We start from the raw sequence: 26,114 nt of genomic DNA, 5'->3' as shown, positions 1-26,114 counted from the left end.
CTTTCCTTCCAAGGAGTAAGTGTCTTTTAATTTCATGGCTGCAGTCACCACCTGCAGTGATTTTGGAGCCCAGAAAAATAAAGTCAGCCACTGTTTCCACTGTTTCCCCATCTATTTGCCATGAAGTAATGGGACTGGATGCCATGATCTTAGTTTTCTGTATGTCGAGCTTTAAGCCAACTTTTCCACTCTCCTCTTTCACTTTCATCAAGAGGCCCTTTAGTTCTTCGCTTTCTGCCATAAAGGTGGTATCATCTGAATATCTGAGGTTATTGATATTTCTCCGGCAATCTTGATTGCAGCTTGTGCTTCCTCCAGCCCAGCGTTTCTCATGATGTACTCTGCATAGAAGTTAAATAAACAGGGTGACAATATACAGCCTTGACGTACTCCTCTTCCTATTTGGAACCAGTCTGTTGTTCCATGTCCAGTTCTAACTGTTGCTTCCTGGCCTGCATACAGATTTCTCAAGAGGCAGGTCAGGTGGTCTGGTATTCCCATCTCTCTCAGAATTTTCCACAGTTTATTGTGATCCACACAGTCAAAGGCTTTGGCATAGTCAATAAAGCAGAAATAGATGTTTTTCTGGAACTCTTGCTTTTTTGATGATCCAGCAGATGTTGGCAATTTGATCTCTGGTTCCTCTGCCTTTTCTAAAACCAGCTTGAACATCTGGAAGTTCACGGTTCACGTATTGCTGAAGCCTGGCTTGGAGAATTTTGAGCATTACTTTACTACCATGTGAGATAGCAGAGAAGGGGATGACAGAGGATGAGATGGCTGGATGACATCACTGACTCAATGGATGTGAGTCTGAGTGAACTCCGGGAGTTGGTGATGGACAGGGAGGCCTGGCATGCTGTGATTCATGGGGTCGCAAAAAGTCGGACACGACTGAGCGACTGAACTGAACTGAACTGAACTGAGATAGCAGAATAAATAAAAAGGAAACCGCAGTTAGGCACATCACTGATCAGTGTTGTGCAATAGCGATATAATATGTACCATGAATGCAAGCCACATATGTAACTTAAAACTTTTGAGGTAGCAGATCAAGATGGCAAAGGAATAGGATGTGGAGATCACCTTCTCACCATACATACATCAAAAATGCATCTACATTTGGAAAGACTCTCACAGAACATCTACTGAATGCAGGCAGAAGACCTCAGACCTACAGAAGAGCAAGAGTATCTCCACGTAACTGGGTAGGACAAAAGGAAAAAAAAAAAAAGAAAAATCAGGACAGGACATGTCCCACTGGGAGGGAGGAAAAGTTGTGAGGAGGAAAAGTTTCTACACACAGAGAAATCCCCTTACGGTGGGCAGATTGGCCAGGACACAGGGGGGATCTTTGAAGCCTCTGAAGAAAGCACAGTAACAGGTTTGCAGAGGGTAAACCAAAGAGAGAACTATACAGACAGTTGTTGACTGGCACTCCCCAGCTTTACAAGCTCATCCATTGGAGTGGTCGGGGCTGGATGCCGATCCTTGGGCTTTGGGAGTCAGACCCAGAGGAGAGCATTAAGGTTGACTGTATGAAGACAGTCAGAAGGTCTAGGGTGCGGTTTGCCCAAACCAAGGGAGTCCAGGAAGAAGCCTGGACCTGCCAGAGATGCAAGACACCATTGTTGGGAGTAATGCAAGAAGAGGGGCAGGCCCTCCAAAGGAGCATCTTTCTCTGTGCACTCTTAGGCAGCAGGGCACCACCTTCACAAGCTACAGGGGCAGATGCAAGCCACTGCTGCCATCTTAGACTCCAGAGGCAGCTGCAAACCGATACCACCACCAAGCGTCCTGTAAACAGGTGCAGGTCCCTGCCCCCACCTTCCCAAGGGTGTACCCTTGGTGACTCATCTCTGCTGCTGAAAGTCCCACAGTGCAGCACCAACCACTGCCCCTTCCTCCCCAGAGTATGTGCAACCAGCTGCTTACGCTGAGGGACCCATACTGGGAGCAAACCACTGCCCTTGCCTTGCTGGGAGTGTGGGAGCAGGCCATGCACTTGCATAACCCTTATCAAGAGGATAATGGCTGGCACATGCTGAGGACGGAGACAGCAAATATCCAAACCAAAAAAAGGCCTCACATCAAGAAAGACATGCAGGATGTTCCTGCATATAAATAGCCTTCCAAGACTACAGTAGATATTTGTTTTTTTTGAAACTCATTGAGTTAGAAAAATATAAGCAAACAGCAGAAGCAAAGAAACCACTGTCAGTTAAAAGACCAAGAGAATTCCCCTGAAGGAACAAACAATGAAACAGACTCTTCAGTCTAACAGACACTGAGTTCAAAAAGGAGGCAATGAAAATATTGAATTACTTAAAAAAAAAAAACCTGTCGGCAGAAATGCAGATTATTGTAAAAAGAAGTGGAAACTATAAGGAGGAGTCAAGGAAAATTGGAGCATTCATCTGCCAAGATAAAAGCTGCACTCAAGACAGAGAATAGAAAAATGAATAATACAGAAGAAAGAATTAATGATCTAGAAGACCAAATAATGGTATTTACCCAATCGAAACAATGGGAAGCCAAATGAGAAAACGGAAGCAATGTGAGAGACGAATGAGGTGATATGAGGCAGGCCAACCCACAGAAGGAGAAGGAAGATGAAAGGGGCTTGAAAATATATTTGAAGAAATTATGGCTGGAAACTTCCAAAACGCAGAAAGGAAACAGATATCCAGATAAAGGAAGTACATAGGGCCCCAAACAAGATAAGCCCAAGCAGACCTACTCCAAGGTATATTATAATAAGATGCCAAAAGTTAAAGGATTCTAAAGGTAGCAAGAGAAAAACAAAGAGTTAATTACAAACAAATCCATTAAGGCCATGAGCAGATTTCCCTCAGAAACACTGTAGGCCAACTGGAAGTGACAAAATATATTCAGTCTTGAAAGAGAAAAATTTCCAACCTAGAATACTCTATCAAACGTGATTATCACTTAGAGTGGGCGAAAAAAAGGATTCCTCAGACTAGCAAACATTTAAAAAATATAGCAATACTATAATATAATTATAATTAGGTATTATAATATAAATATAATACCTAAAAGAAATATTGAAACATCTTCTCTAAATAGAAAAGAAGCAAGAAGATATAGGAAGGAGGAAATCACAGTTGGAAAGTAGCCAGTATACAGATTTTTTTAAAAAAATTCCTATTTGTGAAAGCAATGATTAAACACAAGGAACAGCAAAAGGCATAGAAAAGGGCATCAGAATCATAAAATGTGGGGAAGGAGGATACGAAAATCTAGATTCTTTTTCTTTCTTTCTTTTTCAGAATGTGTGACTCATATGACTATGAGTGTAAAGCAAGCAGATAAAGGAAGGAGTCAACATATTTGAAAAACAGGGCAGCCATAAATCAAAAACATACAGTAGATTCAGAAAAACCAAAAAGAGGAGAGCGCAAACACAAAAGAAGTCATCAAACTACAAAAAGAAAAAGAACAAAGAAAAAGAATCAACTGGAAAGCAAGATTTGATATGGCAATAAATAATCACTTTGCTGATAAAGGTCCATGTAGTCAAAGCTCTGGTTTTTCCAGTAGTCATGTACAGATGTGAGAGTTGGGCCGTAAAGAAGGTTGAGTGCCAAAGAATTGATGCTTTCAAATTGTGGTGCTGGAGAAGACTCTTTTGAGAGTCCCTTGGACTGCAAGGAGATCCAGCCAGTCCATTCTGAAGGAAATCAACCCTTCACTGGAAGGACTGTTGCTGAAGCTCCAATACTTTGGCCACTTGATGGAAAGAGCCAGCTCACTGGAAAAGACTCTGATGCTGAGAAAGGTTCAAGGTGAAAGAAGAAGTGGGTGACAGAGGATGAGATGGTTAGATAGCATCATCGACTCAATGGACAGAGTTTGAGCAAACTCTGGGAGACAGTGGAGGACAGAGGAGCCTGGCATGTTACAGTCAGTGGGGTGGAGGACAGAGGAGCCTGGCATGTTACAGTCAGTGGGGTGGAGGACAGAGGAGCCTGGCATGTTACAGTCAGTGGGGTCGCAAAGAGTTGGACACAACTTAGTGACTAGACAACAACAATAATTACCTTAAATGTCGATGACTAAATAATCAAAAGACATAGAGTGGCAGACTGGATAAAAGAACAGGAGTGTTTGATATGCTGCCCACAAGAGACCCACCTTAGGGCAAAGGACTCATAGATTGAAAGTGAAGGGATGGAAAAAAGTACTTAATGCAAATAGAAATGACAAGAAAGCAGGAGTTGCAGTAGACTTTAAAGACTATAAAGAAAGGTAAAGGAGGAAACTGTATAATGATAAAAGGATCATAAGAAGAAGAGCATATTACACTCATCAACTTAATATGCCCTTAATATAGGAGCACCGAAATACATAAAATACATAAAGGGAGAAATTGATGCGAACACAATAACAGTAGGAGACTTTAACACCCCACTCACATCAGTGGACAGATCTAGACAAAATCAGTAAGGCAACAGAGAGCCTAAATGAAACAGTAGAATATTTAGATTTAATTAGTGTTTTCAGGACATTACATCAAAATAAAGACAAATCAGAATACACATTCTTTTCAAGTGCACATGGAACATTTTCTAGGATTTATCACACATTAGGACACAAAACTTATTAAATTTAAGACTATAGAAATTATTTCAAGGGTCTTCTCTGATCATAATGGCATGAAACTAGAAATGAACCACAGGAAAAGAAGTGGAAAAAAAAAAATGACTACATGGAAACCAAATAACATGCTGCTGAAAAACCGGTGGGTCAATGAAGAAATTTAAAAAGAATATTTAAAAAGAACCTTGAGACAAATCACAGTGAAAACACAGCCATGCAAAATCTGTGAGAGGCAGCAAAAGCAACTTGTACAGGGAAGTTCACAGTGATACAGGCCTTCATCAAAAACTAAGAAAAACTCAAGTAAACGATTAAAACTGCCACCTAAAGGAATTAAAACAATCAAAACGTAAAGTCAGCAGAAGGAAGGAAATAATAAAGATCAGAGAGGAAATAAATAAAATCAAGACTTTAAAAAAAAAAGGTAGAAAAAAAAAATCAATAAAACCAGTAGTTGGTTCTTTGAAAGGATAAACAAAATCGACAGCCCTTTAGCCAGGCCCGTGAAGAAGAAGAGAGAACCCAAATACACTAAATAAGAAATGAAAAAGGAGAAATCTGATACTGCAGAAATGCAAAAAACCCTCAAGAGAATACTATGAACAATTACGCATGCATGCAGGCACTGCGTGCTTAGTCGTGTCTGACTCTTTGCGACCGCATGGACTGTAGCCTGCCAGGATCCTCTGTCAAAATTGACAACCTACAGGAAATGGATGACTTTCTAGGAACATACATACCACAAGTTGAATCAAGAAGGAATTGATGATTTGAACAGACCAATCACTAGAAGTGAGATAGAATCTGTAATTTAAAAGAGAAACTACCTACAAGCAAAAGTTTAGGGTCAGATGTCTTCATAGGTGAATTCTACTAAACATGCAAAGGTGAACTTTTGTGCTGATTCTTCTCAAACTCTCAAAAGATTGAAGAGGAGGAAACACTCCCAAAGACATTCTGTGAAGCCACCATCACCCTGATACCCAAACCAGGGAAAGACATCACCAAAAAAGAAATTTACAGTCCAATATTTTGAATATGGAGCTTCTCTGGTGGCTCAGAAGTAAAGAATCTACCTGCCAATACAGGAAACATGGGTTCAATCTCTGGGTCAGGAAGATGCTCTGGAGAAGAAAATGGCACCCCACTCCAGTATTCTTGCCTAGGAAATCCTGTGGACAGAGGAGCCTGGTGGGCTACAGTTCATGGGGTCCTGAAGAGTTGGACATGACTGAATGACAACAAAATCTTTGAATATAGAGGCAAAAATTCTTAACAAAATATTATTATACCAAATCCAACAACACATAAAAAAGGTTATACACCCTCACCAAGTGGGATTCATCCCAAGTTCACAAAGAGAGTTCAACATTTGCAAATCAATCAACGTAATACATCACATTAACAAAAGAAAAGTATAGAAAACTAAAGGATCATCTCAATAGATGCAAAAAAAAGTGTCTGTCAGAAATTCAACATTCATTCATGATAAAAAAAAAAACTCTTAGAAAAGTGGGAATAGATGGGCCGTATCTCAATATAATAAAAAGGAAGTGAAGTGAAGTCGCTCAGTCGTGTCTGACTCTTTGCGACCCCATGGACTGTAGCCTACCATGCTCCTCCGTCCATGGGATTCTCCAGGCACGAATACTGGAGTGGGTTGCCATTTCCTTCTCCAGGAGATCTTCCCAACCCAGGGATCGAACCCGGGTCTCCCGCATTACAGGCTGACTGTTTACCATCTGAGCCACCAAGGAAGCTCAAAATCTCAACATAATAAAAGCCACTTATAAAACCCACAATCAATACAGTACTCAGTGGTAAAATGCTAACAGCCTTGTTGAAAAACTGAAGCAAGACGAGGATGCCCAGTCTCACTACTTCTGTTCAGCATAGTGTTGGAGGTCCTGGCCAAGCAACCAGCAAGAAAAAGGAATGAAAGGCATCCAGATTGGGAGGGGAGAGGTAAAATTACCGTCACATGCGGATGACGTGGCGCTATCTATAAAACCCTAAGGGCTCAACACAGACCCTACCAGATCTGATAAATGAACTCAGCAGAGTAGCCATATAAGATTAATATTCAAAACCAGTTGCATATCTGTACACTGGCAGTGAAATATCAGAGAGGGAATGTAAAAAGATACATTTAAAAATAGCACACCTGTGAGAGCTGGACTGTGAAGAAGGCTGAGCGCCAAAGAATTGATGCTTTTGAACTCTTGTGTTGGAGAAGACTCTTGAGAGTCCCTTGCACTGCAAGGAGATCCAACCAGTCCCTTCTGAAGGAGATCAACCCTGGGATTTCTTTGGAAGGAATGATGCTAAAGCTGAAACTCCAGTACCTTGGCCACCTCATGCGAAGAGTTGACTCATTGGAAAAGACTCTGATGCTGGGAGGGATTGAGGGCAGGAGGAGAAGGGGACGACTGAGGATGAGATGGCTGATGGCATCACCAACTCGATGGACGTGAGTCTGAGTGAACTCCAGGAGTTGGTGATGGACAGGGAGGCCTGGTGTGCTGCAATTCATGGGGTTGCAAAGAGTCGGCCACGACTGAGCGACTGAACTGAACCGAACTGAAATATAAAATACCTAGGAATAAACCTGACCAAGGAGGTGAAAGACTTGCACACTGAGAACTACAGACATTAATAAAGGAAATTAAAGAGGATTCAAAGAAATGGAAATATATTCTATGCTCTTGGGTTGGAAGAATTAATATTATTAAAATGGCAATACAGCCTAAAGCCATATACAGATTTAATGTGATCCCTATTAAAATGCCTATGACATTTTTTTCACAGAACTAGAACAAATAATCCAAAATTATATATGGAATCATAAAACCCAGAATTGGCAAAGCAATTCTGAGGTAAAAAAAAAAAAAACAAAAAAACAAAAAAACAACAGGATAACTCTCCCAGACTTTGGACAATACCGCAATGCTACAGTAATCAAAATGTGTGGTACTGGTATAGAACAGACATACAGATCAATGGACAAGAATAGGGAGCCGTAAATAAACTCACACACCTACAGTCAATTAACATTTGACAAAGGAGACAAGAATATAAAATAGGGAAAAGTCTCTTTAACAGGTGGTACTGGGAAAGTTGGACAGCTGCATGTAAATCAATGAAGTTAGAACACATCCTCACACCATGCACAGAAATAAACTCAGAAGGACTTAAAGAGTTAAACAAGACATGATAGCACAAAACTCCTAGAAGAGAGCATGGGCAAAATAATCTCTGACATAAATCATACCAATGTTTTCTTAGGTCAGTCTCCCAAGGCAATAGAAATGAATAAATAAATAGGACATAATCAAACTTACGAGATTTTGTACAGCAAACAAAACCATTTAAAAAAAAAGACAAAAAGATGACAAAATGGGAGAAAATATTTGCAAATCCTGGGACTTAATTTTTGAAATATACAAACAACCCAAACGCAACAGAACCCCATCAAAAAATGGGCAGAAGATCTTAATAGACATTCCTTGAAAGACGACAAATATGGCCAGTAGGCACATGAGAAGATGTCCAGTGTGGCTAATTATTAGAGAAATGCAAATGAAATTACAGTGACGTGCCACCTCACACTGGTCAGAACGGCCATCATACCAGGAGAGTGGAGGATGACAGAGGAGTGAGATGGGGAGATTGCCAGCCTCCCCACAAATACATCAGAAAAACTCATCAAGATACAAAGCAGCCTCTGGGTGACAGCAGAAGACCCCAGGCCTCCAGGAGGGGCAAGCTAAGCTCCCTGAAATGAGGTAGGAGAGAGGATGGAGACATAAAAAGGGAAAAGACAGAGAACTTCCGGACAGGAGCATGTATCCCAAGAGAGGGAGGGAGTCCTGAAACAGGAAGGGTTCCCATGCACTGGGAAGCTCCCTCACAGGCAGGCCCAAGGGTGAGCGGCGGAATCTCAGAAAACTGGGCAAAGCAGGGACTAAGAGGGCAGAAAGCAGAGAAAGCTGCAATTCTCAGCCCGTGAAAGGTGCTCGGACTGTGGCCCCGACCAGACAGCGGACTTGGGGAACTGAGAGAAGCCCATGGAAGTCCCGCAGCACAGAAGGTGGGCCGGGTTGCCTAGAGAGGGGCGGCATACAAACCTCTGCAGTGCACACAACCCTTGCGGTGCAGGGGACAGGCCGGGGTAGCTGAGAGTGGCACAGCATACAAACCTCTCCAGTGCACACAAACCGCAGGGTGCAGAGGACATGCCCAGGTTGCCAAGAAAGGCATGGCATACAAACCTCTCCACTGCATACAAACCTCAGTGCAGAGGGTGGGCCTTGGGAGCCAAAAGAACACATAAGCCCTGCAGCATAGAGGCTGGGCCAGTGAGCCAAAGCAAGTACACACAGGCCCCGTGAAGCAGAGTGGCTGGTGAGCCGAAATAAGAGTACATAAGCCCTTCAATAATAGACAGTGGCCTGGTGAGCTGAGACAAGTGCACACAAGCCCCGTGACACAGAGGGCAAGCTCAGATGGGGCTGACGGAAGCACATGCAAGTCTCTGAGATGCAGAGGGCAAGGTCGGGGAGCTGAGAAAAGATCCTCACAAGCCCCTACCTAGCAAGCGTTGGCCTGTGGTGCAGGGTGGGACCAGGGAACAGAAGCATTGGCAAAGGTTCCAGGGACAAATAGAGGGTTGGTGGCAGATAAGATATGCTGAGACGTGGCTGTGGAAATAGAAGTGTCTAACACTGACTCATTGGAAAAGACCCTGATGCTGGAAAAGATCGAGGGCAGGAGGAGAAGGGGATGACAGAGGATGAGATGGTTGGATGGCATCACCGACTCGATGGACATGGGTTTGGGTGGATTCCGGGAGTTGGTGATGGACAGGGAGGCCTGGCGTGCTGCGGTTCATGGGGTCGCAGAGAGTTGGACACGACTAAGTGACTAAACTGAACTGACTGAACACTGCCAAAGCCAGAAGGGTTGCCCAAAGATATACTGAACTCACAGACACCCCCAAAACCTACTACTGGACACTGCACTGCCCTTCAGAGAGACAAGATCCAGCTCCATCAACCAGAACACAAGCACAAGCTCCCCAATCAGGAAAACATCGCAGGACACTAATCCAACCCCATCCGTGGGGGCAGACCACAACCAAGAAGAACTATGACCTTGAGAACTTTTCTCTTCTTATAAATCACACTGTTTATCCCTCCTACGTATTTCTACCTTCACATTAGCTTTTGCAGGGCTGTAGAGTTTTCCTCTTTGTTTCTCTTGTTTAAAAATTTCATTTTAAGATTTTTTCTTTTTTTTTTAACCTTCTTTTTGTGATTTTTTCTGATTTTGTTTTTGATATATTTGACTGCTTTTCTTATAGTTCTTTACCAGCTAATCCTGAATATAGATAAATATTATAGTTAATATATATATAAATATTGTGGCTAATCCTGAATATATAAAAATCTTTTCCACATATGTCTGTTTATCTTTGCTTTTCTATTTTTTCTTTTCTCCTTTTTTAGCCTTCTTTTCCACCCCTTCCTTTTCTTTTCTCTGCCTTCTCCTGTTTTTTCCTCCTTTTCTTCCCCTTTTTTCCTTCACACTTTCTTTTTTCACCAGGTAAGTTAAATTGCTGAGCTCTCTTTGCTATATTCCCTAGTTTTCACTCCGCTCAGTTTTCCAGATTGAGCTTTAGTTAGCTCTGCTTTTAATTGGTCAATATCACTTTGGGTTTCCCTCGTTCACCACGTCAGTCTCCTGTACTCTTTTCCTTAGAATGCTTTGTTTATAACTGTGTGTGTGGAGTGTGTGTATATATCCCATTATATCTGTAATTACCTGCTTGATCACCCACTAGAACACAGACACAAGTCACCCCTAACAAGAAGTCAACACAAACCACTCAACCAAGCTTTCCCTCTAAGGGCAAAAACCAAAAGGAAGAATGAATACAACCCTAAAGCCTGGGAGACCTCAATTGGAGCAAGTTAGAAAAAAAAGTGAAAAGACAGAGAAATACAGCACAAATGAAAGAACAAGGTAGAAACTCACAAGACCAAATAAACAGAGAGCAAATAAGCAATTTACCTGAAAGAGAATTCAGAATAATGATAGTAAAGATGCTCCAAACGTGAAAATAGAATGAAGAAAATGCAAGAAACAACACAGTTAATACAATCACCAAGGACATAGAAGAAATTAAGAATAAGTAAACAAGTGAGTAACACAATTACTTCAATTAAAAATATTCAAGAAGGAACCAGTAGCAGAATAACTGGGGCAGAAGAAGGGATAAGTGAGCAGGAAGATAGAATGGTGGAAATAACTGCTGAAGAGCAGAATGAAGGAAGAAGAGTGAAAAAAATTGAGGGTAACCTCAGAGAAGTTTTGGCTTCCCTGGTGGCTCACCTGGTAAAGAATCCCCCTGTAATATGGGAGACCTGGGTTCGATCTCTGGGTTGGGAAGATTCCCTGGAGAAGCAATGGCTACCCACTCCAGTATTCTGGCCTGGAGAATTCCATGGACTGTATATTCCATGGGGTTGCAAAGAGTCAAACACAGCTGAGCGACTTTCACTTCACTTCAGAGGCCTTTGGGACAATATTAAACACACCAACATTTGAGTTATAGGGGTCCCAGAGGAAGAAGAAAAGAGAAAAGCACTGAGAAATTTTTTCAAGAAATGGCTGAAAACTTCCCCAACATTGGAAAGGAAATAGTCAATCAAGTCCAAGAAGTGCAGAGAGTCCCTTATAGGATAAACCCAAGGAGAAACACATTGAGACACATATTAGTCAAGCTAACAGAGATTAAGCATAAAGAAAGAATATTAAAAGCAGCCAGGGAAAAGCAACAAGTAACATATGAGGGAAAACCCATACATTTAACAGTGAATCTTTCAGCAGAGACTCTGCAGGTCAGAAGGGAATGGCAGGATATATTTAAAGTACTGAAAGAAAAAGTCTACAACCAAGATTAGTATACCCAGCAAAGATCTCACTGAGAATTGATGGAGAAATCAAAAGCTTTATAGACAACAAAAGTTAAGAGAATTTAGCACCACCAAATCAGCCTTCCAACAAATACTAAAGGGACTTACATGGCCAATAAACACAAGAGAAAGGAAAGACCTACAAAAAGAAACCCAAAACAATTAAGAAAATGCCAATAGGAACATATATATCAATAATTACCTTAAATGTAAATGGATTAAGTGCACCAACCAAAAAATACAGACTGACTGAATGTTCAAATACAAAAGCAAGACCCATATATATGCTGCCTACAGGAGATCCATTTCAGACCTAGAAACACATACAGATTGAAGGTGAGAGTATGGAAAAAATACTCCACGTGAATGGAAACCAAAAGAAAGCTGGAGTGGCAATCATTATTTCAGACAAAAATAGACTTTAAAATAAATACTATAAGAGACAAAGAAGGACACTGCATAATGATCAAAGGGTCAATCCAAGACGAAGACATAACAATTGTAAATATTTATTCACCCAACATAGGAGCACCTCAGTACATAAAGCAAACACTAACAGGCATAAGAGGGGAAATCAACAAGAACACAATAATAGTAGGGGATGTTAACACCCCATTTAACACCAATGGACAGATCATCAAAACAGAGAATCAATAAGGAAACACAAACCTTAAATGAAACATTAGACCAGATGGACATAATTGATATCTTCAGGACTTTCCATACAAATGCAGAAGAATACTTTCTTCTCAAGTGCACATGGAACATCTCCAGGATAGACAACATCTTGGGCCACAAATCAAGCCTCAGTAAATTTAAGAAAGTTGAAATTGTATCAAGCATCTTCTCTGACCACAATACTATGAGACTAGATATCAGCCCCAGGAAAAGAAATGCAAAAAACACAAACTCATGGAGATTAAATAATACATTACTAAATAACAAAGAGGTCACTGAAAGTATAAGAAGGAAAATAAAAAGATTCCTAGAAACAAATGACAATGAAAACATGATGACCCCAAACCTATGGGATTCAGCAAAAGCAGTTCTAAGAGGGAAGTTTATAGCAATACAATCATACCTCAAGAAACAAGAGGAACATAGAATAGACAACCTAACTTAACACCTAAAACAACTGGAAAAAGAACAAAAAAAACCCCCAAAATTAGTAGAAGAAAAGAAATCATAAAGATCAGGGCAGAAATAAATGAAAAAGAAATGAAGGAAACAGTGGCAAAGGTGAATAAAACTAAAAGCTGGTTCTTTGAGAAGATAAATAAAATTAACAAATCACTGGCCAGACTCATCAAGGTAAAAAAGAGAGAAAAATCAAATCAACAAAATTAGAAATGAAAAAGGAGAGCTTAAACAGGCAATGCAGAAATACAAAGGATCTTAAGAGGATATTATGTGCAACTATATACTAATAAAATGCAGTCCATGGAATTCTCCAGGCCAGAATACTGGAGTGGGTAGCCTTTCCCATCTCTAGGCAATTTTCCCAACCCAGGGATTGAACCCAGGTCTCTCGCATTGCAGGTGGATTCTTTACTAGCTGAGCCACAAGGGAAGCCCAATAAAATGGACACCCAAGAGGAAATAGACAGATTCTTAGAAAAGTTCACGCTCCCAAGACTGAACCAGGAAGAAATAGATATTATGAACAAGCCAGTTACAAACACGAAATAAAAACTGTGATCGGAGATCTCCCCCAAAACAAAAGTCCAGGGCCATATGGCTTCACAAGGGAATTCTATCAGACATTTAGAGAAGAGCTAATGCCTATTTCTCTGAAACTCTTCCAAAAGATGCAGAGGAAAGAGTACTTCCAAACTCATCCTACGAGGCCACCATCACCCTGATACTAAAACCAGGCAAAGACAATACAAAAAAAAAAAAATAAAATTAGAGGCAAATATCACTGATGAATATAGATGCAAAGATCCTTAAGAAAATTCTGGCAAGCAAAACTCAGCAACACGTTAAAAAGCTCATATACCAAGATCAAGTTGGGTTTATTCTAGGGGTGCAAGTATTCTTCAATATACGCAACTCAATCAGTGTGATACACTATATTAACAAACTGAAAGATAAAAAACCATATGATCATCTCAATAGAAGCAAAAAAAGCCTTTGACGAAATTCAGCACCCATTTATGATAAAAACGTGTCAAAAAAGTGGGCATAGAAGAAACCTACGTCAACATAGTAAAGACCAAATATGATCAGCCCACAGCAAACATTATTCTCAGTGGTGAAAAACTAAAAGTATTCCCTCTAAGATCAAGACAAGGGTGTCCACTCTCACCACTATTATTCAACATAGTTTTGGAAGTCCTAGCTATGGCAATTAGAGAAGAAAAAGAAATAAAAGGAATCCAGATCGGAAAAGAAGAAGTAAAACTCTCACTGTTTGCAGATGACATGATCGTATACATAGAAAACCCAAAAGAAACTATCAGAAAAATACTAGAGCTAATCAGTGAATTCAGCAAAGTCGTGGGATACAAGGTCAACACACAGAAATCACTTGCATTCCTCTATACTGATAATGAAAAATCAGAAAGAGAAATTAAGGAGTCAATCCCATTCACCATTGCCGTGAAAAGAAAAATGTATCTAGGAATAAACCTACCGAAGGAGACAAAACAGCTGTATACGGAAAATTATAAGACACTGATGAAAGAAATAAAAGATGGAGAGAGATTCCGTGTTCCTGGGTAGGAAGAATAAATATTGTGAAAGTAACTATACTACTAAATGCACTCTGCAGATTCAGTGTGATCTCTATCCAATTACCAATGGCATTTTTCATAGACCTAAAACAAAAACTTTCACAATTCATGTGTGCTTAGTCGCTCAGTCATGTCCGACTCTTTGAGACACGATAAACTATAGCCTGCCAGGTTCCTCCATCCATGAGGATTCTCCAGGCAAGAATACTGGAGTGGGTTGCCATGCCCTCCTCCAGGGGATCTTCCTAATCCAGGGATCGAACCCAGGTCTTCCGCATTGCAGGCAGATTCTCTCCTATCTCTACCAGGGAAGCCCACAATTTATATGGAAACACAAAAGACTGTGAATAGACAAAGGAGTCTTGAGAAAGAATGGAGCTGGAGCAATCAACCTTCCTGACTACAGACTATACTACAAACCCATAGTCATCAAGACAGTATGGTACTGGTACAAAACAGAAATATAGACCAGTGGAACAAGATAGAGAGCCCAGAGATAAACTCATACACCTATGGGTACTTTGTTGTTTTACAAAGGAGGCAGGAATATACAATGGGGCAAAGATAGTCTCTTCAATAAGTGGTGCTGGGAAAACTGGACAGCTACGTGCAAAAGAATGAAATCAGAACACTTCCTAACACCATACACAAAGATAAACTCAAAATGGATTAAAGCCCTAAATATAAGGACAGAGACTATAAAACTCTTAGAGGAAAACATAGGCAGGACACTCGATGACATAAATCAAAGTAAGATCTTCCATGACCCACCTCCTGGAGTAATGGAAATAAAAGCAAAAATAAATAAGTGGGACCTAATTAAACTTAAAAGCTTTTGCACAGCAAAGGAAACTAAAAACGTGGTGAAAAGACAACCCTCAGAATAGAAGAAAATAATAGCAAAGGAGACAACTGACAAAGAATTAATTTCCAAAATATTCAAGCAGCTCATACAACTCAAAACCAAAAAAACAACCCAATCAAAAAGTGGGAAAAAATCTAAATACATTTCTCCAAATAAGACATACAGTTAGCTAACAAACACATGAAAAGATGCTCAACATCACTCATTATCAGAGAGATGCAAATCAAAACCACAATGAGGTACCATCTCGTGCTGGTCAGAATCAGTTCAGTTCGGTTGCTCAGCCGTGTCCAACTCTTTGCGACCCCATGAACCGCAGCACGCCAGGCCTCCCTGTCTATCACCAACTCCCAGAGTCCACCCAACCCATGTCCATCGAGTTGGTGATGCCATCCAACCATCTCATCCTCTGTTGTCCCCTTCTCCTCCTGCCCTCAATCTTTCCCAGCTTCAGGGTCTTTTCAAATGAGTCAGTTCTTTGCATCAGGTGGCCAAAGTATTGGAGTTTCAGCTTCAACATCAGTCCTTCCAATGAACGCCCAGGACTGATCTCCTTTAGGATGAACTGGTTGGATCTCCTTGCAGTCCAAGGGACTCTCAAGAGTCTTCTCCAACACCACAGTTCAAAAGCATCAATTCTAGTCAGAATGGCTGCCATCAAAAAGTCTACAAGCAATAAATGCTGGAGAGGGTGTGGAGAAAAGGGAACCCTCTTGCATTGCTGGTAGGAATGTAAATTGATACAGCCATTATGGAAGATGGTATGGAGGTACATTAAAAAACTAGGAATAAAATCACCATATCCCACTCAGGCATATACCCTGAGGAAAACAAAATTGAAAAAGACCCATGAACCCCAGTGTTCATTGCAGCACTGTTACAATAATAGCTAGAACATGGAAGAAACCTAGATTTCCATTGACATATGAATGGATAAAGAAGCTGTGTTACATAGACACAATGGAATATAATTCAGCCATAATAAAGGAACACATTTGAGTCAGTTTTAATGAGGTGGATGAACCTGGAGCCTATTATACAGAGTGAAGTAAGCCAGAAAGAAAAACACCAATACAGTATACTAACACATATATATGGAATTTAGAAAGATGGTACTGATGAATTTACTTGCAGGGTAACAGTGGAGAAACAGACATGGAGAGCAGATCTATGGACACTGGGGCAGGGGAGCGGGGAGAGAGTGAGATGTACGGAGAGAGTAACATGGACACTCGCAAGGCCCTATGTAAAATAGATAGCAAGCGGGAATTTGCTGTATGACTCAGGGAGCTTAAATGGGCTCTGTGACAATCTAGATGGGTGGGATGGGGAGGGAGGTTTGGGAGGGAGGGAACATGGATGATTCTTGTTGATGTTGGACAGAAAACAACAAAATTCTGTAAGGTGGTCATCCTTCAATTAAAAACTGAAGTGGCAAAAAAGGTCTAGAGATGATGGAGAGAGTGTGGAGAAAGTTGATGCAGCCACTGTGGAAAACAGTGTAGAGGTTCCTCAGAAAACTAAAAATAGAATTACCGTCTGATCCGGCAGTCCCACTCCTGGGCATATGCCCAGACAAAATTATAATTTAAGGAGATACGTGCGCCCCTGTGTTCATGGCAGCCCTGTTCCCAAGACTGGAAATAACCTAAATGTCCATTGACAGCTGAGCGGTTAAAGAAGATGAGGTGTGTGTCTGTGTGTGTATATGCGCACACAGTGGGATGTTACTCAGCCATAAAAGGAAGGTGATAATGCCCCTTGCAGCATCGTGGATGTGACTAGAGATTAACATACTAAGTAAAGTCAGTCAAAGAGAGAAAGACAAATGTCATACGATATCACTTTGATGTGAAACCTAAAACAGAGCACAAATGAACCTATACACAAAACAGGAACAGACTCGCAGAGAACAGACTTGTGGTTGCCAAAGGGGAGGAGGATGTGGGAGGGAAGGACCGGGAGTTTGGAATTAGCAGATGTAAACTGTTATATATAGGATGGATAAACAACAAGGTCCTACTGTATAGCACAGGGAACTATATTCCACATCCTATAATAAACCATAGTGGAAAAGAATATTAAAAAAGAATGTCTGTGTGTGTAACTCAGTCACTTTCCTGTACATCACAGATTGGCACAACACTGTAAGTCAACTGTACTTCAATTTTAAAGGTAAACTTTCTAGTAACAGTAAAAAATAAACAGAAGCAGATTAATTTTAATAAATACTTTACTTGACCCAGTGTACCCAAAATCTTATTATTTCAACACGTGTTGTTGTTGCTCAGTTGTGTCTGACTCTTTGCAATCCCATAGACTGCAGCACACCAGCCTTTCCTGTCCTTCACTATCTCCTGGAGTTTGCTCAGACTCTTGTCCATTGAGTCAGTGATTGCATCCAACCATCTCATCCTCTGCCATCCCCGTCTCCTCCTGCCTTTAGTCTTTCCCAGTATCAGGGTCTTTTCCAGTGAGTTGGCTCTTCAAATCACTGGCCAAAGTATTGGAGCTTCAGCTTCAGCATCAGTCCTTCCGATGAATATTCTTGATTGATTTCCTTAGGATTGAATGATTGGATCTCCTTGCTGTCCAAGGGACTCTCAAAAGTCTTCCCTAGCACCACAGTTTGAAAGCATCAACTCTCTGGCACTCAGCTTTCTTTATGGTCCAGCTCTCATATCCATACATCTCACATTTCCACATGTTATGAGTATTAAATTATTGAGGTATCATATATATATATATGTGTGTGTGTATATATATATATTTAGTAAATAGTCTAGTGTGTATTATATAAATAGCACTTCACAATTCAAACTAGCCACCTTTTAAGCACTGAACATCCGTTTGTAGATGGTGTCGATAGTATCAGGCAGAGAAGTTATAGACAAGTAACCAAAAACCAAAGATTTTAAAGCAGACGGGAAAAAACCATGTTATATACATAGAATCAATATCTGAATGTCCATTGGCTCCTCATTAGAGACAACAGTGGCCAGAAAATAATAATGACCTTTTTATATGCTGAAAGAAAAACACTGTCAACTCCAAATTCTGTAAACAGTGAAAATATTCTTCAAGAATGAAGGTAAAATAAAGGCATTTTCAGATAAAACAAAGCTAATTCATCATCAGCAGTTCTGCAGTATAAGACATGCTAAAAGAAGTTCTTCAAGTTAAAAGGAAATAATGCCAGATGTAATCTTAAGGAAATACAGAGTATTAAAAGTGGTGACTGTCTGGATAAAGATATGTATTATAGAAATATGTAACTAATTTTTCCTCTCAGTTTCTGTGGTATGCATATGCTTGTTTAAAGCAAAAATATAATCTTGTGTTACGGAGTTTATCATGTAAGTGGATGTAATGTATATGCCAACTGTGAATATACAACTCATTAAGGTCTGGACTGGAAAAGCTTTGTCTCCAGGGATGGCTGAATGGCTGTTTTTTGATTCCTGGCCAAGATAAGGGCAGTGGATGTGCTCTTACTTGATCTGTTTCTAGTCTTCTTTCTTCCTTTGACTGTACTGGGCCTTTGTTGCTGCATGGCCTCTTCTCTAGTTGCGGAGTGTTGGGGCTACTCTCTGCTTGCAGTGCGTGGACTTCTCACTGTGATGGCTTCTCTTGCTGCGCAGCCCAGGCTCGAGGGCATGAGGGCTTCGGTAGTTACGGCATGTGGGCTCGGTAATTGCAGCTCCCAGGTTCCAGAGCACAGGTTCAATAGTTTTGCACAAGCTTAGCTGCTGTTAGGCATGTGGGAGCTTCCTGGCTCAGGGACTGAACCTGTGTCTCCTGCATTGGCAGGCGGATTCTTTACCACTGAGCAACCAGGGAAACCCTAGATGTACTCTTTGAATGCTACTGACCACCCTCAGGGTCATCATCACTTGATTATATGGCTTATATAATCATAATTATATGGCTTCACTGGCTTATATGGTATGTCAAGCCATGCTTGATGCATGAAAAGCCCCTGCTGAGCGTTTCTCCTTTGCGCTCCCCCAAACCAAGAATTCTCATCTGTTAATAGATCCAATGACACAGCATGGTCTGTGCATGCAAATGAGGAGACTCATGAAGCATCTCTGGCTTCCAGTACTTTCCTACACAGTTTTTATTTGGCTGCAGTGTACCCTTTGGGCTTCCAGGTGGCTCAGTGGTAAAGAATCCATCTGCCAACGCAGGAGGAGGAGGTTTGATCCCTGGGTCAGGAATATTCCCTGAAGAAGGAAATGGCAACCCTCTTCAGTATTCTTGCCTGGGAAATTCCATGGACAGAGGAGCCTGACAGGAGGACAGAGGAGCCATGTGGTTGCAAAAGAATCAATGACTAAATAACATTAAAATTGTACTGCTTGCCTTCCATGGGCAGTCTCAGAGTGACCTGATGAGTCCTGTCAACTTTATGATCTGGGAATGTCTTTGTAATAACTTTGTAACAACTACAACATGAACAAGAACCATGTGTTTGCAAGGTTTTTACCTTCTATGTGAAATCATATATTAGCTCTAAATATGCTGTGAAGAACTAAGAATGTATATTATGATTCTCAGCAGCCACCAAAAATCAAAGCTAAAAACTGAATATGTAAATTAAAGTGGAATCTTAAAAAATGTCAAAACAAACATACACCCTGTAAAAAATGTAAGCCTAATGAAGGATATAAGTGGTAGAGTGCCATTCTGTCCCTCTCTAAAATATCAAATAATAATCTGGGACAGCTTGTTGTTTTCTTCCAGATATTTTTGTGTGTATGCATATACAGATAAAGAATTTTTCAACACATATTGACTGGGAGCTTGCTTTTTCATATGAATTGATAATATATCACAGTCAAATTCCAATGTCAGGCATACAAATCTACCTCATTCTGTTTAATGGCTTTATAACATTTCATGGGCTAAATGCAGTATAAATTGCTTATCTATTCCTTTATTGACAGATAATATAGGTTGTCTTGAAAATTTCACCATTGTATTAGTTTCCATTGTTTCTATTACAAATTATAACAAATTCAGTGGCTAAAACAACATAAATTTATTCTCCTATAGTTGTGGAGGTTACAAGTGTGAAATCAGTTTCACTGACTTAAGGTCAAGTTCTCAGCAGGGCTGATTCTTTCTGCCTTGGCTCTAGGGCGAGGGGTGGGGAATTTGTTTCCTGGTCTTGTTTTCATCTTCTAGTGGCCCCCTATCTTCCTTGGTCTGTGTGGCCTTTTCAGGCATCTTTAAAGCATATCATTTCAGTCTCTGCTTCCATTATTACATAGCCTTCTCTTCTAACTCCTTTTGTGTTCTTCTTAGAAGGACTGTTAAGATTATACCAGATCCCCCTTATAATAATCCAGAATAATCTCTCCCCATGCTCACAGTCCTTCAACAGATCCTCAAAGTCCCATTTGTCATATGTACAATGCTTACAGGTTTATTATTAAACCTACCATAACCATTAACTTACAAGTAATGTTTTAGTGAACATCCGTGAGCAGATATCCCTACCCAGTTGTGTGATTATTCCTTGTAGTAGGATCCTAGAAGTAGAAATGCAAAATCATAGTGATGTACCTTTTACCTTTTGATAGATTCTAATAATACCCACTAAGCCTTGTACTGTTTGTCACTCCCTTCAGCCCTTTAATTTAAAAAAAAAAAAAAAAAAAAAAAAGGTATCTGCCTTCTTACTGGGATTCTCTTAGAAAGTCTTACCTTCTCAGCATTTCCCTTTTGCACCTGTGTAGTACTTTAGTTCTTCTAATTTTTTCTAGTCAACGGAACCCATCTGACAATATAGCTTAGAGATCTGTCTACCTGAATTCACTTAGGAGCTCCACCACTTGAACAGTATTAACTAGGAAAGATTTTGTAACCTTTCTGGACTGTTTCTTTATCTGCAAAATTATTATCTATCTATTAGTGTCTTCCTAGTAGAATATCTATGAAACTTAAATTGGCTACTGTGTAAAAAGTTTCTATTATAGTCTCTAACATCTTTGTGACCCCATGGACTATATAGCCCACCAGGCTCCTCCCATGGAATTCTCCAGGCAAGAATACTGGAGTGGGTAGCTATTGTCTTCTCCCGGGGATTTCTGACCAGGGATCCAACCCTGGTCTCCTGCATTGCAGGCTGATTCTTTACCACCTGAGCCACCAGGGATGCCCATCAATAGATATTAACCAATATTCTTTTTTTATTATTTGCTTTATGTCCCAGAAATTCCTTTTTATTTCTGTTCTACTAGTGATATTTCTCCTAGTTTTCCAGCACTGCTCTAAGCATACTCTGATTTTTTCTTTTCATTTAATTTGGATTTTGAATTGGAAGGAGGAGATAAATGGACTCTGACAGATCCCAGGGCGCAATATAAATTCCTTCTCAGCAGGAAATTTGCCCTTTTTTCCCATACCCTCACAAACATGCCATGTGTCTTTGCTCCAAGTGGGTACTCGATAAATATTTGTTTGTTAGTTGATGGGTGGTTCCAAAAGTAACAAATAGTTGCTTTGAAATATTTAGAATCCTGAGACATTTTCAGAATAATTGCTACACATCCTAGTGTCTTCTTACCAAGTCTTTCAGGGGACATGTTCCTGGGTAAACAGGAACGGGTTTGCTGTTACAGGAGTCAGTGACGTTTAGGGATATCGCTGTGCTCTTCAGCCGGGACGAGTGGTTGCACCTGGATGCTGCCCAGAGAACCTTGTACCGGGAGGTGATGCTGGAGAACTACAGCACCCTGGTCTCGCTGGGTAAGGAGGCTTGCCTGTCGTGGGGAGTCTGCTGTGGGAGACTTTAGAGCGCCCTTGGAGGTTCAGAGTCTGCAGGTTTCTGTCCTCTGCCCTGGGAAAGGACAAATCTCTGTAGAATTAAAAGTGTACCTGTCCGTTTCGATGCCCTTCCTGCTGCTCTTTGTCCTCTGCCTTCCTCCACCCCACCTCCTTAATAGTTCCCTCCTACTCCAATGATTGGAACCCAGTTTAGATTCTGAAAAGTGCATAGGACTCCCATCGTCATGGCATTCATAGACAGGGTCCCATATTGTTTCTGAACCAAGACCCACCTCCTGCTCCATCCCCGTGAAGGCCTCAGTCCTCTCGAGAGGGCTTTTGCTGCCTACTTTGCCTCTCTATACTTGCGTTATCTTCCCTGTAGGTTCTGGTTTGAGTTTGGGGCTTGCTTTTCATGCCATTCGTTCAAACTCCATTTCCTTCCTGATGAGCAGGGATTCCATTTTCAATGCCAAAGCTGATCTGCCAGTTGCAACAAGGAGAAGATCCCTGTATGGTGGAGAGAGAAATCCCTCAAGATGCCTGCCTTGGTGAGTAAGTGACTGGGGGATGGGCACACGTGTCTTTATACGTAAGCAGGTGGTGAGGAGTGTTCAAAAACTCTCCTGGAAATTCTGAGCGCTATTGAAATGCTCAGAGCCACCTGACAAGGCTCCTTGGTTGTAATGGTTTTCTTTCATCAAGAAGGTCCTTGTCTTGACATTTTCCTTCTCATACCACTCCCTGCCTTCTCTTTCCCTCCCCACCGCCTTTTGTTTTGCAGCCTCACTCACTTCCTTCTATCACTTCTTGATCTTCATGTTATTTTTCCATCTGCATTTACACATGTTCATTCATGTCTGACAGATGTTTTAACGCTACACCTTCTGCCATGTTTTGAATTTTTTAAAACAATTTTTTCATCTCTCTTTTACCATCCACATATTTCAAAGTATTATTAACATTCCTTTGTCTCTGATTTCTTATTTTCTTGGTGACTAGATTGTCATGTCCCACTATTATATATTCTCTCAGCTGTTGTTAACATTACCACTGTAGCCTTTCCAGTCCAGGGGTCAGCAAGCATGTTGTTCCTGGTGGGCTGCAGTGCACGGAGTCACAGAGAGTCGAATGTGACTGATCACACAGCACCACCACCACCAGGTACTGCAGGATAGCATTAAGGATCATGGTTTGAATTTGGACATTACGAATTTTGCCTTACCCTTACCACTGCTTACATGCGCTATAGGAAAGTTACCTACCTTCTCTGAGCCTCTTTTTTCTCACTCATTTTCCATGCCATGAGCACAGTGATCTTTTTGAAACTCAGGTATTTGTCCTGTACTTTAAGAGACTTCATTGTTTCTCCATTATCCATGGAGTAAAGAAAGATGCCTTAATATGACATTAAACCTACATCTTAGCCTGTCTTCATATTCCTTTATGGTCTCGTCAGGGGCCACTTCCTCTTCAGCTTAGTGTTCTGACTATACATCTGCATATTCACTATCATTTGTGTGTTATTCCTTCAGCTTGAATCACCTCTTCTACCTTGTCCATCGGTAAACTATTTATCTTTCAAGATCCATTTGTCCACCTAATTTGCCACTCTTATCTGTAGATTTTTCTTAACTTTCCTCAGTTGTTTTCTTGCTCAGTCACCTCTGACTCTTTGCGACACTATGGACTAGCCTGCAAGGCTCCTCTGTCCATGGAATTTTCCAGGCAAGAATACTAGAGTGGGTTGCCATTTCATATTCCAGGGCATCTTCACATCCCAGGGATTGAACCCATGTCCTTTGCATCTCCTGAATTGGCAGGCAGAGTCTTTCCCACTGCACCACGTGGGAAGCCCTCCTACTTCCCAGTCAGCATTAATTTTTCCATCATTTAGTTCATACAGCACTTTCTACATAGTTGGAGTACATTGATTATTGTATCTATCACAGTGAATTGTAGTTATGTTTAATTATTTTTCTAATAAGATTGTGCATATTTAAGGGAGAGGCCAGATCTTTGAATTCTGTTCCTCAAGCATTTGATATATTAGATTTAGTGATATTTAAAATTTTTTTTAAAATTCTGTTTTAATTGAATTAATTACCTCTCTGATTAACTCAGTGCTGATGAGGCTCAAGTTACTCAATTCAGCCAGACCACTGCAGCTACATTATTTTTCAGATTCCATTCTGTCCTTCCTCTGATCCAAGCTGCCCATTTTACCAAATATAAACATTTTTGCCTTGTTATTATCTGTCTAAGAATTTATAGCACCTTCTGTTAGTAAATTCTTCTGCTGGTTATTTAGTAACTGTATATTTGGCCTTACTGTGCTTAACCTAAATTTTAACTAGTTCCAACTCAAATTCCCTTCTTTAGTCAGTCAGTCAGTTCAGTTCAGTCGCTCAGTCGTGTCCGACTCTTTGCGACCGCGTGAATCGCAGCACGCCAGGCCTCCCTGTCCATCACCAGCTCCCAGAGTTTACTCAGACTCATGTCCATCGAGTCAGTGATGCCATCCAGCCATCTCATCCTTGGTCGTCCCCTTCTCCTCCTGCCCCCAATCCCTCCCAGCATCAGAGTCTTTTCCAATGAGTCAACTCTTTGCATGAGGTGGCCAAAGTACTGGAGTTTCAGCTTTAGCATCATTCCTTCCAAAGAAATCCCAGGGCTGATCTCCTTCAGAATGGACTGGTTGGATCTCCTTGCAGTCCAAGGGACTCTCAAGAGTCTTCTCCAACACCACAGTTCAAAAGCATCAATTCTTCAGCGCTCAGCTTTCTTCACAGTCCAACTCTCACATCCATACCTGACCACTGGAAAAACCATAGCCTTTACTAGACAGACCTTTGTTGGCAAAGTAATATCTCTGCTTTTGAATATACTATCTAGGTTGGTCATAACTTTTCTTCCAAGGAGTAAGTGTCTTTTAATTTCATGGCTGCAGTCACCATCTGCAGTGATTTTGGAGCCCAAAAAAATAAAATCTGACACTGTTTCCATTGTTTCCCCATCTGTTTCCCATGAAGTGATGGACCAGATGCCATGATCTTCGTTTTCTGAATGTTGAGCTTTAAGCCAACTTTTTCACTCTCCTCTTTCACTTTCATCAAGAGGCTTTTTAGTTCCTCTTCACTTTCTGCCATAAGGGTGGTGTCATCTGCATATCTGAGGTTATTGATATTTCTCCCAGCAATCTTGATTGCAGCTTGTGTTTCTTCCAGTCTAACATTTCTCATGATGTACTCTGCATCAAAGTTAAATAAGCAGGGTGACAATATACAGCCTTGACATACTCCTATCTGATAGATAGAGTCTCTGATGAATTATGGACGGAGGTTCATGACATTGTACAGGAGACAGGGATCAAGACCATCCCCATAGAAAAGAAATGCAAAAAAAACAAAATGGCTGTCTGAGGAGGCCTTACAAATAGCTGTGAAATGAAGAGAAGCGAAAAGCAAAGGAGAAAAGGAAAGATATAAGCATCTGCATGCAGAGTTCCAAAGAATAGCAAGAAGAGATAAGAAAACCTTCCTCAGCGATCAATGCAAAGAAATAGGGGCAAACAACAGAATGGGAAAGACTGGAGATCTCTTCAAGAAAATCACAGATATCAAGGGAACATTTCATGCAAAGATGGGCACAATAAAGAACAGAAATTATATGGACCTAACAGAAGCAGAGGATATTAAGAAGAGGTGGCAAGAATACACAGAAGAACTGTACAAAAAAGATCTTCACGACCCAGATAATCACAATGGTGTGATCACTCACCTAGAGCCAGACATCCTGCAATGCGAAGTCAAGTAGGCCTTGGAAAGCATCACTGCGAACAAGGCTAGTGGAGGTGATGGAATTCCATTTGAGCTCTTTCAAATCCTAAAAAATGATGCTGTGAAAGTGCTGCACTCAATATGCCAGCAAATTTGGAAAACTCAGCAGTGGCCACAGGACTGGAAAAGGTCAGTTTTCATTCCAATCCCAAAGAAAGGCAATGCCAAAGAATGCTCAAACTACGCACAATTGCACTCATCTCACATGCTAGTAAAGTAATGCTCAAAATTCCCCAAGCCAGGCTTCAGCAGTATGTGAACTGTGAACTTCCAGATGTTCAAGCTGGTTTTAGAAAAGGCAGAG

General features: G+C 40.8%; 1 protein-coding gene across 4 annotated transcripts in view; it reads left to right on the top strand.

Annotated features, from left to right (window-relative positions):
- Nucleotides 1-26,114, top strand: part of ZNF354C (zinc finger protein 354C) — a 44,413-nt gene that overhangs the window by 11,633 nt on the left and 6,666 nt on the right. For 3 of the 4 annotated variants that reach the window (XM_015095486.4, XM_015095483.4, XM_015095482.4), the window contains exons 3-4: nt 21,827-21,953; nt 22,427-22,522. In XM_015095486.4, the coding sequence (XP_014950972.3) occupies nt 21,827-21,953; nt 22,427-22,522 (223 nt within the window). Of the gene's footprint in view, nt 1-21,826; nt 21,954-22,425; nt 22,523-26,114 lie in introns of those variants that run through there. The other variant, XM_042250873.2, reaches the window with a different exon arrangement.

The sequence above is a fragment of the Ovis aries genome, chromosome 5 (assembly GCF_016772045.2).
Source record: "Ovis aries strain OAR_USU_Benz2616 breed Rambouillet chromosome 5, ARS-UI_Ramb_v3.0, whole genome shotgun sequence".
Taxonomy (NCBI): Eukaryota; Metazoa; Chordata; class Mammalia; order Artiodactyla; family Bovidae; genus Ovis; species Ovis aries.
The sequence above is the reverse complement of the archived record's forward strand: the minus strand, read 5'-3'. Positions and strand labels throughout refer to the sequence as shown.